This window comes from Melanostigma gelatinosum (genome assembly GCF_949748355.1).
Source record: "Melanostigma gelatinosum genome assembly, chromosome: 13".
NCBI lineage: Eukaryota > Metazoa > Chordata > Actinopteri > Perciformes > Zoarcidae > Melanostigma > Melanostigma gelatinosum.
The window spans coordinates 17286654-17299771 of record NC_136646.1 but is presented as its reverse complement, the minus strand read 5'-3'; the positions used below and the strand labels follow the sequence as shown (position 1 = coordinate 17299771).

Sequence of the window (13118 nt, the reverse complement as noted above, 5' to 3'; positions counted from 1 at the left end):
AGCTTGAAGTGAAAAGAAAGTAAGTCTATTTAAATGCAAGCTAGAAGAAGGTCAGAGTTAAAGGAAATTAATTTGTATCCGTGCAGAAGAACATTGCCTTTGCTATCTGCAGCATGTTAGCATGCATATATTTACCATTGTTGTGTTCATAAACATCTAGTGCTTATTGCTGGAAGAGAATTTACAAAATAACTTTCATGCTGACAATCACGTGAAAGTATTTAAGTGAGTATAATACATCAATTAGAATTGTTTTGTTCAAGGCCTTTAAGTACCTGTTTGTGCTTTGTTTCTGTATTAAATGGTGCTGAGTTTACATTACTCTGAGGCATTTCAGTGTGTTTCAACATTGGTGATATTTTATTTACACAGTGGCGCACTGTTACATTAATGTAGCTTCACACAACAGGAGATGCACAGCAACACTGAGTGAAACTAAATTACTGAGACGATTGAGTCAAATTCTCTGTACGTTTTCCCTCATTGTCAACTGCCATGTCAACACTGAGGGTCAGACTCTAAATATAAGAATATATTGTTAAGGAATTGGTACACCCACGAGTTCACTGTGATACCACACAGACATCATTTCTACATCAAAAGTATTCAGTGTCTTGATGTTGTTTGATGATATTGCTGTACTCTCTCTTTAAAAAAGAAAAAGGACTTTTTAATGTTTTTTATTACCAGAATAAATTCTGAAATTTTTTGAATTTTCTGGTCTCTGATTATAAAATAAAAATAAAATGTTTACAGTGAAACTGGATTGACCCAACAAGCAACGCAGGGAGAAACTGTCATGATGCGGTGTGGTCGGTAGTTAAGTTCAGCCACTTGTTAAAAAAAGAAGGTTTTAGTGGTGGCCTGACGTAATGCCACTGATGTAATTGCCTCAATTATCCCTCTTTCATTTCTACTTTTTTCAATTATTATTGCATTAAGTTATTATTTTTCTTGGACGGTAATAAGAAAGGAACTGATAATTGTGCAAAAATGATGCTCGTCCCTATTGATAGCCCATCTGTGTGTCGGCATGTTTCATGTTCTTGCATCAGTAAGTGGCACTTAGAAGCAAGAACAAGTATAATACATTCCACTACCATCAATCGTTAATGAATAACAACACGGGTGAGACTTGTTTCATCATAATCGCAAAGTCCCTTATCTATTAAAATAATCACCTTCATGATTATTTTACAATATAGCTAAAAAAGTGAATCTGTTTGTGTGCTGAAATTCTTCCTATCGTGTGTACACGTCATTTATAACTTCCTGGTATCAACAGTAGATTACTCACCAAAGCACACACCCAAAACCAACAAGCTCATGTTTGAACGCGTACAAGGTCAGACACTTGTTAACAAAAGGTTTACTGGAGGCCTGATATAATGACACTGATGCTATTGTCTCTGTGATCCCTCAAGTTCATATAGTGACTTAAGTTGTATGAAGTTATTATTTTTCTTGGAGAGTAATTAGAAAGGAAGTGATAAGAGTTGTGATAAACCTCTGGACCAAAAAGCAATATTAATGATGTCCGTCCCTACATGTGTGTCTGCATGTTCCATGTTCTTGCATCAGTAAGTGGCACTTTGAAGCATGACCAAGCATAATACATTCCACGACCATGAACCCTGAATGAATAACAACACACCTTTACTAAACCTGTTTGTACATGAAGAGCGATCATTATCAGGACAAACTGACAAATGGTTTGGAAATTTACAGCATCTGGATTGTGGAGATAAGTTTTATTTAATTTCCTACCTGTTTAAAGTTTCACGAACATAATGCTCCTGTGAGAACGCACCTCACAGATCGTAACTCCTATGTTATAATTGATCACACATTTATAATATTTATAGTATTTGTGGTGTGTGTTACTAAACATCCTTGGGAACTGTCATGTAGATTTGTGTCAGGAAATTTTAATTTGAGGTCAAATCTAAGACGAGAAGTTTTAAGGAAGAAGAATTTGAAAAAATCATTTGTTCATCTCACAATAAAAACTGATGTTCGTGGGAACATAAAGAAGCTTTTAGAGCATTTCACAACATCAATGATAACGTATCTCTTCTTTCAGGCTAACGTCGGCCTTTCTGACTACCGGATATCAACGGATTTAGGTGTGTGTGTGTGTGTGTGCAATCGGTGTGGGCCGGATGTACTCCATGATGGACCCGCTCTAAAGGGCCACCGCTGGAGGAGGAACCCCGTGTGATTGGGAACCTCGCTCGGTTATTAAGGGCAGCTTCAGGACCCCAGCCCTAACACCCCCAATTTAGATGCCAATCTGACCCCTTTTGCTTCCTAATACACAACATCTAACGTCTAAACATGATAATCAACACTGCAGCATCACATATGATACATTAGCAGCGCTTCAAAATCAATCTGAGCCAAGCAAGTTAGTAAATCACAACAATATTGAACACCACCATCTTAACCTTAGCTTGTAACAGGAAAGTCATTCAAATTTATTGTGTAATTAATTTACGACTGTCAGCCTATCCCAGGGGAAGAGCACTCTGACCTTTAGGAGACTAGAGGACCCCACCAGAGATGAACACTGGACTTTGGTTGGAATGCACAAAATACAAACCAGTTTTATTTGTTTTTTACAGAAAGGAAAGAAAAAGATTAAGAAAAATGAATGCCAAAAAAATCGATGTGAAAGTTAAAACAAAATGTCAAATGTCAAGATTATGAACCCTCCAGAAGTCATCTAAAAAAGGCCAAAAAGTCTCGATCCTTTGCTGTCTCCTATATATAGATGTAGATATAAGATGAGTTGACAAAAATGGTTGCGACCAAATCCAGAGGCCTGACGTCTCTAACCAGCGTGCATGCAGGGCTCTTCAGTTGGTTATCAGCGGTGCAGCTGCCGGGCTGGGCGGACCAGCACTAGTGTAATAAAAAGCATCGTCAGCATTATTCAGAACAGCTCAATCTGGAGGCATTATGTAGATATTTTAACAACAGTTTTACCAAATTAGTGTTTCTTCATCTGGGCTTCCCTTCAGTACTTCGTAGCGGTTCTTCACCATCTCAAGCTCCGATGTAACGTCTAACAAAAAACCCCCATAAAGTTAACATCAAGTTCACTATTAATCACACTCAGGGGCATTTTGATTTTGAGCTTAGCTCCAAGGGGAGTGGCATGTTTGCGCACAATTTGTTTTGGGGTCCATTTGGGGCCGTGGATATCCATTGTTTCAGACCGTTCATAGATTGGTTCAATCAGAAAGAGTGTGATTTTGCGCTGTAGTTTTGCTTGCATTCAGTATGTGATAACACAAGATACAGAATTTCAGGGTCATAGTGAAATTTGACAATACAAATATGAACTTTTCTCAAATAAAGAGAGAAATAATTTTCCTGCTTGTAAAGGAAAGACGGATAAACTAGCTTTCATATCCGTGTCACTCCCAAATCCTAATTCTTAAAGAGACCGCACACAATGGATGGAGAATGGACCTGACCTGACAGTGTCAACTTTATATCGTTAAGTATGATGATAGGCTATTGGATTGTAATTTGATTATATACATATAAATATATAATTATATATTTTATTTTGAAATGGGGTGTGGGGGAGAAGGGGAGAGGAGACAGAATCATAATGTTCGATAAACACAAACCGGTTATTAAATGACAGGCTCATCATTGCCACTGTGTCCACAATCTTCACTCTTCATGCATAATTTCTGGATGTAGAAGTAGCTAATATTGTCCTTGTCGTAGAAAAATGACTGTGGAATCCCACAGATTTCCACATTTGACACCGAAGCCGTTAATTGAGAGGAAAACCAACATTCTGCTCCATAGAGACCAATGTTAAATTTTGCTTCTGTTATGTGGGAGTTCGCAGGTAGGACCCAAACGCAAGACCACATGAGACAGAAGTTACTATGAACAGGTTTTATTTCGAATGTGTGAAGGTGTGGAGCCCGTGGTCCGACACCAGAGTGGCAGAGCGACGGTGTGAGGCCCGTGGCTCGACACCGGAGGGCTGGCAGCTTGACGGCGAGAGTAGTCCGTGTCACACACAGGGGCGGACTGGCCATCGGGGATACCGGGGGAATCCCCGGTAGGCCGACGGGGTTTGGGCCGGTCTCTGACATCGCCGGCCCCGACTATATAATATGCTTCACAGAACACGTTCAATTGACTCTAATACCGAAAGTCAATAATCAGTGAAAACTGCATCAACAGTATAAACTGACATTATACTACTCCTCGCGATCTGAGGACGCCATAGCACGGCTGGACACTACGGTGCTTTTAAAAACTTTTCTCCATAACTGCAGTCTGCGCCGTGCGCTCGTGCCGGGCGACGGTCGGGGCGGAGGTGCGAATGGCCGGCGAAATACAGGGGCGGCTCGACTGTCACGGCGTCCATGAATCGAGAAGGACTTCTTACTGGAACTGAAATGATGTACTGGGATTCAATTCTTTGTCAACAAAGAATTTGGTAAGTGACAAACTGCGTTTGTTTTTTTACATCTGCAGTAACGTTTTTATGAATAATATTTGATGGCTCGTGCTCTTGTGTGGTGGAATGCGTGGATCCGCTGCAGGTCTGCTGGATTGATGTGCTTTGTTGTCATATGAATATATGTGACTGGTTCTTATGACTTTGTGGCTGTCCTTGTGTTAATTACGTTGATTTGACTATGCGAGTTACAAAGCGAGCTCAAACGTCTGGCACGACAGTGGGATAGGCTGAATGCATCAGTATTTGAGGAGTACACAACCAAGACAACAGAAGCCGGCCGGAGGATGCTGAAGATGAGGCTGAAGATGAGGCAGAGATGGTTTACAAAAAGTGCTCATCTTGCAAGGACTGTCCAATCTGTTGCTACCGAGTTCTGAAGCAGTACAACCTCCTGACAGATGCATACCACATCATAGGCCTTGCATACAGGTTCCTGATTATCCTCTCTGTCACACAGGTAGCATGCGAGCGAAGCTTTTCGACGCTGAAATATATCAAAAACAGGCTCAGGAGCTCGCTCTCTCAACAGCACCTGGAGGCTTTTATGTTGATGGCTACTCAGACAGATGTTTTGCAGATGCTGGACAGTGAGAAAATCATAGACGGTGTTGCAGAAAAGAGTGAGCTGCTGCAAAAACCGTGCATTGAGTGGGCAGCGTGCCGTGTATTGAGTGGGCCGGTCTGACAGTAACTCCCGGGCCACTTTTTCCCCCCAGTCCGCCCCTGGTCACACAAGGAGGGCAGAGCGGCGGCATGTAATCCGTACACACAAGGAGGGCAGAGGATGCCACGGGGTTTCAGCGGGTGAAAGACGGTACGACCTGACAACCCCAGACTGCAGGGCCAGAGTTTATATAGAGACAGGAGACTCATTAGTGGGCCCTGAGTCTGGTGTGTCAGGCAGCAGGAGGTGATCGGCTGGAGTGTCCTCAGCTGTGCACACTCAAGGGTGTGGCCATGGGAGGCGTCTGGAGGCAGAGGACAAACAGAGAGCACATGGCACACAATAACAAATGGGGGAATGACAGAACACATGAGGAGAGGAGATCAGGGGAAACAGAGGTAACACCGAACAGGTCAGACAGGGATCCTGGATCCTGACAGCTTCGAAAACATCTTTTTAGGCGAGCCAGGAAGTTGGCATCCACTGGATCCCTCCCTGTACAAGAAGACAATGGATTGTTACCAGAAAGTAAAACGCCTAAAACGTTTTCAACAAACTACATGCTTGTTGTACTACATGAGTGTACACAAGGAAGCGAACAAGTCGGCGTGATGACATTCTTTTGTTTCATTTTGCTTTTATTTTGAAATGGGGTGTGGGGGAGAAGGGGAGAGGAGACAGGATCATAATGTTAGATAAACACAAACCGGTTATTAAATGACAGGCTCATCACAAGCATTTCAGTTCGGATTCATTCTGTGGGGCTTTTATTTTAAAATGGTGTGTGTGTGTATGTGTGTGTGTGTGGGGGGGGGGGGGGGGGAAAGACCTCTAAAGATCCCTAAGACCTGAATGACTGTATGAGAGACACAGCGAGATAGAGGGAGAGGAGTGTATGTGCGCGTGTGTCTGTGAGTCTGTGTTTATCAACATCACTAAGACTGGTGTAAAAAGTGTCAGCAAGTGTCAGCATACCTATCCTTGCTGCTGCTCCAGTACAAACTCAATCTGTGTATGTTCCAAGAGATGGAAAGTGTCCAAAATTGTTTGGTAAATTGTCTGTTGATTTTACAACTGTTGAAAATGCACAAGACTGTCACATATAATGTCTAAAGATATAATGTTAAGCCACATAGAGTGGCCATGGGTTATAAAGAGCGCTCAATCAGGAGTCACTCTGATTGGGAGGAGCTTTATCTTTGGCACTGGTGGAATGTATCCGGTGTGCTTGGATCTTAACCGACTTACCTACAAATATAACAGCTCTTGAGTGCGAGAGAGAGTGTAGGAACAGATGGTGAGGGAATTTGTGGGTGAAGTTAGTGAAGAAGCATGAGTGGACAGCCCTTGAAGTCACTCTTCCTTTTTATGATTACATTCTGCTTTTTGGGGAGCCTGCTTAACACTGTCATCTGGTCCATGTTCGACGACAAGTAAGACTAATTACTTTTTACAACCACCTATACAACACTCACACGCACGCACACACACACACACACACACACACACACACACACACACACACTTTGAGTGCTGGATGTGTGTTCGTGGAGGCAAAAGATAAAGAGGCATGCTGGGGTTTTACAAGACTCCAAGAAAAGAGTGAAGCAGTTTGTTAGATCCTGGGATACTTCTGGCCCGATACGGGGATACTTACTGACTCAGCTCTCTATTAAAAGATTGTCGAGCTGGTGTTCTTGCGAGGGAACTCGCCTGGCTCCGCTAACTGCCGTTACTCCCGACGTCTACCCTGCTTCCTCCGGTCTGAGCGCGCTCGGCCGAGAGACCAGTCCTGACCCCGGGCGCTCCTACCAGTCGCGTCGGTTATGGCAGCTTCCCTCTTATGGATCCGTGCTCTTGGTAAATGCCAGGTTAGGTTTTAACGGCTAGGATTACTTCTTTCTAAAACCGTAAGGGGTTGTTAAGTGGATTCGGTCGCTAGGATAACCTTACAGAACTCAGTTGTTAGACATACAATGTCTTTAACTTTTTCCCGCCACGAGAAACTTTTTACTACTTGAGCAAATGAATGCACTTGAGAATTTTACTTTAAATGCAGATTAGATATTTATTGCAGGTTATATTTAGTTAGTTTGCAAGGGTTAAGATACAGCTCACATATAATGTCACTACACTTGATTCTTTAATTTTCTTCTTCGATTATACTCATTAGATTTAGATGCCCTTGGACGGCGCCCGTGTAGAAATCCCAGTTTGCTGTTTGCAAGTTACTTCTTTTATAACACTTTTGGGCTGCCTCTCGCGTCTCTCCCCCCTCTTCCGCAACACGGGGTCCCTCAGCCCATGATTAACATGACATCATTGATCTGGTGCCTGTGCTTCGAAAGGTACCTAACTTTTGTGTGTGTGTACATGAGGAAATCACCCCAACTTCCCTGTCTGGGTGTTCAACATCTGTTGCACTTCCCCTTTTCCTACACTCACACATTTCTAACACAGATTAGTTATCACAATCACAGTTTTTACATTTGTTAAATCAGTTTACTTAGTACACATTTGCTTATAAAATACTTGTTGATCTCATCCTTCATCATTATTGTGCTTTGTGTCTTTTCTTCTCAACCATCATTATTTCCCCATCCCTTGAAGCCAACACCCTGCTTACTTCCTCTTTCTCCGTACTTTCTACACAAAGACTGCACTATACTCAGATACACTTATTGTTATTATCAGGTTTACATTTGTTAAATCACTCGATGTATTAAACATTCGTTATGGAACGATCATACACTTTATCTTTCGATTACACTTTAACTATTGATTTCTGAGTATATGCGTCGTGCTTTTATATCCTGACTTTCCCCTGATCGTGTATGCATGTTTTCGAGGCAGCTCTCGTGAGCTCAACTCTTCTCGACAAGTTGAAGTATTTTGCAGTGTGTCCTCTTATTTATCATCATCATCATATCACCCCAGTTCTGAGGTCTTTGCACTGGCTTCCTGTCCAACAAAGAATTGACTTTAAAATCCTGCTGTTGGTTTACAAAGCACTGAATGGTTTGGGACCAAAATACATCTCTGATCTGCTGCTACCTTATGAACCATCCCGACCCCTCAGGTCGTCTGGGACCGGTCTACTTTCTGTTCCCAGAGTCAGAACTAAACATGGAGAAGCAGCGTTCAGTTTTTCTGCTCCACATATCTGGAACAAAGTCCCAGAAAGCTGCAGGTCTGCTGAGACCCTCAGCTCATTTAAATCAAGATTGAAGACTTTTCTGTTTGCTGCTGCCGTTAATTGAACCACATTCAATTAATATATTAATCAATTTCCTGCATTTCTGCATTTTACTACTGCATTTTATTTCTTACACTGTTCTTAATTGCTGTTAAATCTCCTTTTCTTTTGCCTTATGTTTTGATGCTTTTAATGGTTTTAAAAGGACTGCACAATATGTCGCCATTTCCTCCGGGACCGAGTTCGTGCAAGGCGTACACTATAAAACGCAGATCGGCAGAGATCTTTTCCAGACGTGGTTTGTGTGCGAGTAATTGCAGAATTGCGGCAGTGTATGGTTGATTGCGTGCAGCGTAATGTCTCAGGGAGACATCGATTATTGTTTCAATGTATGTTTTAAATCTCCTTTACATTTTACTACTGAATTTTATTTCTTACACTGTTTCTTTAATTGTTTTTAAATCTCCTTTTCTTTTGCCTTATGTTTTGATGCTTTTAATGGTTTTATGTGAAGCACTTTGAATTACCTTGTTGTTGAAATGTGCTATACAAATAAACTTGCCTTGCCTTGCCTTATTTCATGTTCTTTGTTAAGAGACACGAATTGGCCAATAAACTTATTCTGAAATCTAATAAAAATGTGAGATATGATGGACCGGGAATGGTGAGGGACTAAAACTTGGGATGATTGCTTTGTCACGTGAGTCAAGAAACACGATTTTATTAATCAGCTGCATGTTTTTTAACTGGCATTGTCAATACAATCTTTATTTTGGTATAGTAGTCTATGGTTCCAGTTTATTCTGCGTCTTGTGCATTGATTATCACCGGGTCACATAAAGCAAAGGCAAATGGGGTTCAGAGACAGTAAGGTTTATATCTGTATTATCTCTGGCATCAGTATTTTACTCACCTGTCCTGTTTCGGTGTTGTTTGCTCCACAGTAATGTGGAACCTCACAGACCGCCTCCTCACAAGCAGAGACCCCCTTGGAACGGTGAACTCTGTAAAGGCTGCAGGTGCGAGCAAACATGTCACTGCTTCTCCTTAAGGGATTGTTTTGTTTATCGCTTCATCAGATCATCAGTGCTACAGGGCTACAGGACAAACCTAACTGTATATTTGGATGTGTGTTTTTCACAGGGAGGTCATCAATAAAGTTAAAGAGCGTTACTCTCAAACCTGGAAGAAGCAGGAGGACAATTACCAACGATTAGGGTAATTTATTTTGAAATTATTCTGTTCTTAAATTTACAAATAAACACAGAATCAAAAAACTGAATAGTTGCCAGAATTGTTAGAAATAATTAGTATCCATACATGAGAAAAAACATTTCAAACAAACTGCCGATGAGAATTATGAAGCTTTCTGTTCTATAACATTCCCGACCGTCTTGTATGTTACGTAACAAATTCATTGTGGTTCCTCAGATCTCAGCTGAGAAACGAGTGCCATGGTTTTGACAAGGCCATCATTACCCAGGCCAACACTCCAGTGGGAACAAAGCTTGTGTACGACGGAGAAAAGAAGAGGACCCTACAGGTGACCCCGGAGCTTTTCAGCACCTTTGCAAAGGTATGTTGCTTGTCATTCATGAATATATATATATACCACAACATCTGCTGCTTCTTGTGATGTTCACAGTAGAACCCCGCCACCTGTTGGGCGGAACAGGATATACACAGTCAGTCAGCAATACCGCATGAACAGCGTGTATATGAAGCTCGGAATAAAAGCCTGTTGCAGTGCATCAAGTCGTTGTTCGTCTGGGTCATAATTACAATACAGAAACATTACATTTCTGTGGTGTCTTTGATTCCTCAAATGATTTACCACAGACATTATTTCACTGCTTTGCACTTGAAAGTTCTGCCAAAGGTCATGTGTCGACTCACATGTTGGCTCTTTGACACACACACAACTGCTGGGTTCTGCACTTTTTAAAAATTTGCCGTGACCAGTAAGCACATTTTGGACCCGGTTCAAAACACCGTAAAGGCACGTACACACAAGAGGCAGTGTTATGAAATATATCAATCTTTTATTGGTACAAATATAAGGTGTAACCAGTGACAGCTGGTTTAGCGGGCAGGAGGAGTTCACAGACCGTGTGCCAAGAAAAGCATCACAAACAACGTAAAGCAAAAGAAAAGAAACAAAAGACAGAGGCAGCGTCCCACTAACCAGAAGAGAAATGAATAGAGTTATCTGGACTTTGACCTCAGCTATATCAAACTCTACATCTCACACAAGACAAAATAGTTTTTGAAGCAAAGCAGGCTAACAGGACTGGGGCAGCAATAAGAGTGCAGTGCAGGCAGGTGCAGATTCAGAAACAGGTACAAGTTCCAGGTAACAGGCTACAGGATACAGGGTATAGGATTCAAAGGTTGGAGAGCAACATTGATAACTTGGCGGGGAATGAGTGGAAATGACTCGAGGAATGAGAGAATGGCAATGGAGGAGTGAGAATTTGGCTGAAGGGGCAAAGAGGCAGAATGGAGAAAAGAGCAGTACTATAATGATCTGGTAAAGTGGAAGTGAGATTTCTTTAATTGTTGAGTCTCAGGAAGTGAGCATCACATCACGATATGACCACAGACTTAAAGTATGCCGTGAATCATTTTCATGAAGTTGACTGACAACAACTATGCAAGTTTAAAGCTGCTGGTGTGCTTCATGAGAGCTTGTGGGATTCAGGATGTTTATGAAACAATCAAAGATATTCGACAAGCATTCGAGCATTCCAGGATATGTCACATTCAGTTTGATGTTTTCATCAGGCGGCAACCTCTAGGTCTGAAAGTGAAGTCAATGTGGAAGTGCCTTAAACTTGCATTCTTTCTATTAGGAAAGCCATCGGGAGGCGACTCCTCTGGTTGCTAAAAGAAGTCAGATTGTATAGAAGTCTATGAGAAAATACTTGATTTATTACCTCAGTAAACATTGTAAACTTTAGTTTATGGTCTCAATCACAAGTTTCTAGTCTTCTTCAATACAGCATGACATTCATTTGGTAAATCATGGTCCCATTTAGACCATGTGGACCACAATAACTTATAATATACAGTGTCACACTGTTAATACCCTAAGGTTTACCAAGGGCACCCATTTGAACTAGGAATCTCTTGATCTGCAGTCAAGATCATATAAAAAAATGTATACCACCTAAGACGTTTCACTGATAATGCGGCGTGCAGGTTCATAGTTGCCTTCATATTTGCCAAAAGTCAAATTGTATTTCAAATGTAAGGCTGTTTTTATACCTTTTTAGATCCCAAGAGATAATAGAAAGTCCAAGACTCGGATGCGACTCCGGCAGAGAAGGAAGGAGCCTTGATCTTGTACTTTGCAAATGAGAGCCAGCTATATTCCCCTCCCCTAAAATGGCTCTTTCACACAGTATATCAGTATAATTGTTGTTGTTTTTTGTAACACATTTCCCGTTGGTGCTGATTCCAGCAGCATCCGTTGTCAAACAAAATATGGGACACGTGTGCTGTTGTTGGGAACGGTGGGATCCTCACCAACAGCAGCTGTGGAAAGATGATCGATTCAGCTCAGTTTGTTATGAGGTGAGAAAGGTGTCCAGTGTAGTGGACAATCTTAACCAACAGAATTAAACTCATCTCTGTGGGAATTCTATATATAACAATTCCTACATCTTCTTTGTTGCTTGTTCAGGTGCAACCTACCTCCCTTGAATGAAGGCTATGGGAAGGATGTGGGCATCAAGACAGACCTTGTGACAGCAAATCCAACCATCCTCTTCGAGAAGTGAGCGAAAGGATGAATCACTGCCCCTTTAAATGTTCCCTTTTGTCATGTTGCTTGATATCTGCTGTTTATTTTCAGGTATGGGTCTCTGATGGGGCGTCGCCGTCCGTTTGTGGAGAGTCTGCGTCGCTATGGCAGCTCCCTGCTGCTCCTTCCCGCCTTCTCCTTCGGCTTCTGCACTCCCCTTTGCATGCGGGCCGTCTACAGCATTGAGGACTTTGAAAGCCCCATCCGGCCCGTCTTCTTCAACCCTGAGTACCTCCAGAGTCTGGCCCTCTTCTGGCGCTCCCAAGGCCTGAAAGCAGTACGGCCCAGCACCGGAATAATGATGGCTACTCTGGCACTGGAACATTGTGCCAATGTGCATCTGTATGGGTTCTGGCCCTTCAGCAATCACCCCTATGGACTCTATGCCTTGGCTAACCACTACTACGATGACAGACAAACTCAAAAGAACTTTCACTCCATGCCGACTGAGTTTGACATCTTGTTGCGGCTGCACAGTCAGGGGGTGCTCAGGCTTCACCTGGGAGATTGTCGACCAGGTGAAAAGTAATTCCCAGACCCCGGGGCAGCTGACAGGATAGGAGCAAAGTGCCTTGTTTGCCTTTTGAATGAATTGCAAGATCTCTTTTGGCTAAAAGAAGAAAATGTTTTTCCAGCTGGAGTCTGAAGGGGGTTATTTTGATTTGAATAGGAATCCTTTGTGAGACATGTTTTGGGGTTTACACTGTAGTGTCTTGTGTTAATCAATTACTAATGACAGTTATATAACTGACCACTTAGCACTTATTGTATCCATACTAGTTTGTTGCACTTATTGTATTCGTATTTGTTTGTTGCACTTCTTGTATTTGTTTGTTTCTGCACTGTACGTTTTCTCTGGTTTATGCTCTTAGATGGTTGTTTCAAAAAGGAAATGCACTTATGACTTCTGGTGACGAGTAGTTCTCTTGAATACCTATGTTGAATACACTTATTG

At 42.0% G+C, this 13118-nt stretch overlaps 1 protein-coding gene across 1 annotated transcript; it reads left to right on the top strand.

The window, feature by feature from the left end:
- Positions 1 to 6458: 6458 nt before the first annotated feature.
- On the top strand, positions 6459 to 12692 carry LOC306786689 (alpha-2,8-sialyltransferase 8F-like; the record flags this gene model as incomplete). The annotated part of the gene is made up of 7 exons (XM_079281535.1): positions 6459 to 6595; positions 9303 to 9377; positions 9502 to 9576; positions 9790 to 9934; positions 11822 to 11934; positions 12044 to 12136; positions 12215 to 12692. Exons 1-7 carry the CDS (start codon positions 6495 to 6497, stop codon positions 12690 to 12692), a joined length of 1080 nt encoding a protein of 359 aa, XP_079137661.1. The 5' UTR covers positions 6459 to 6494.
- Positions 12693 to 13118: the final 426 nt, after the last annotated feature.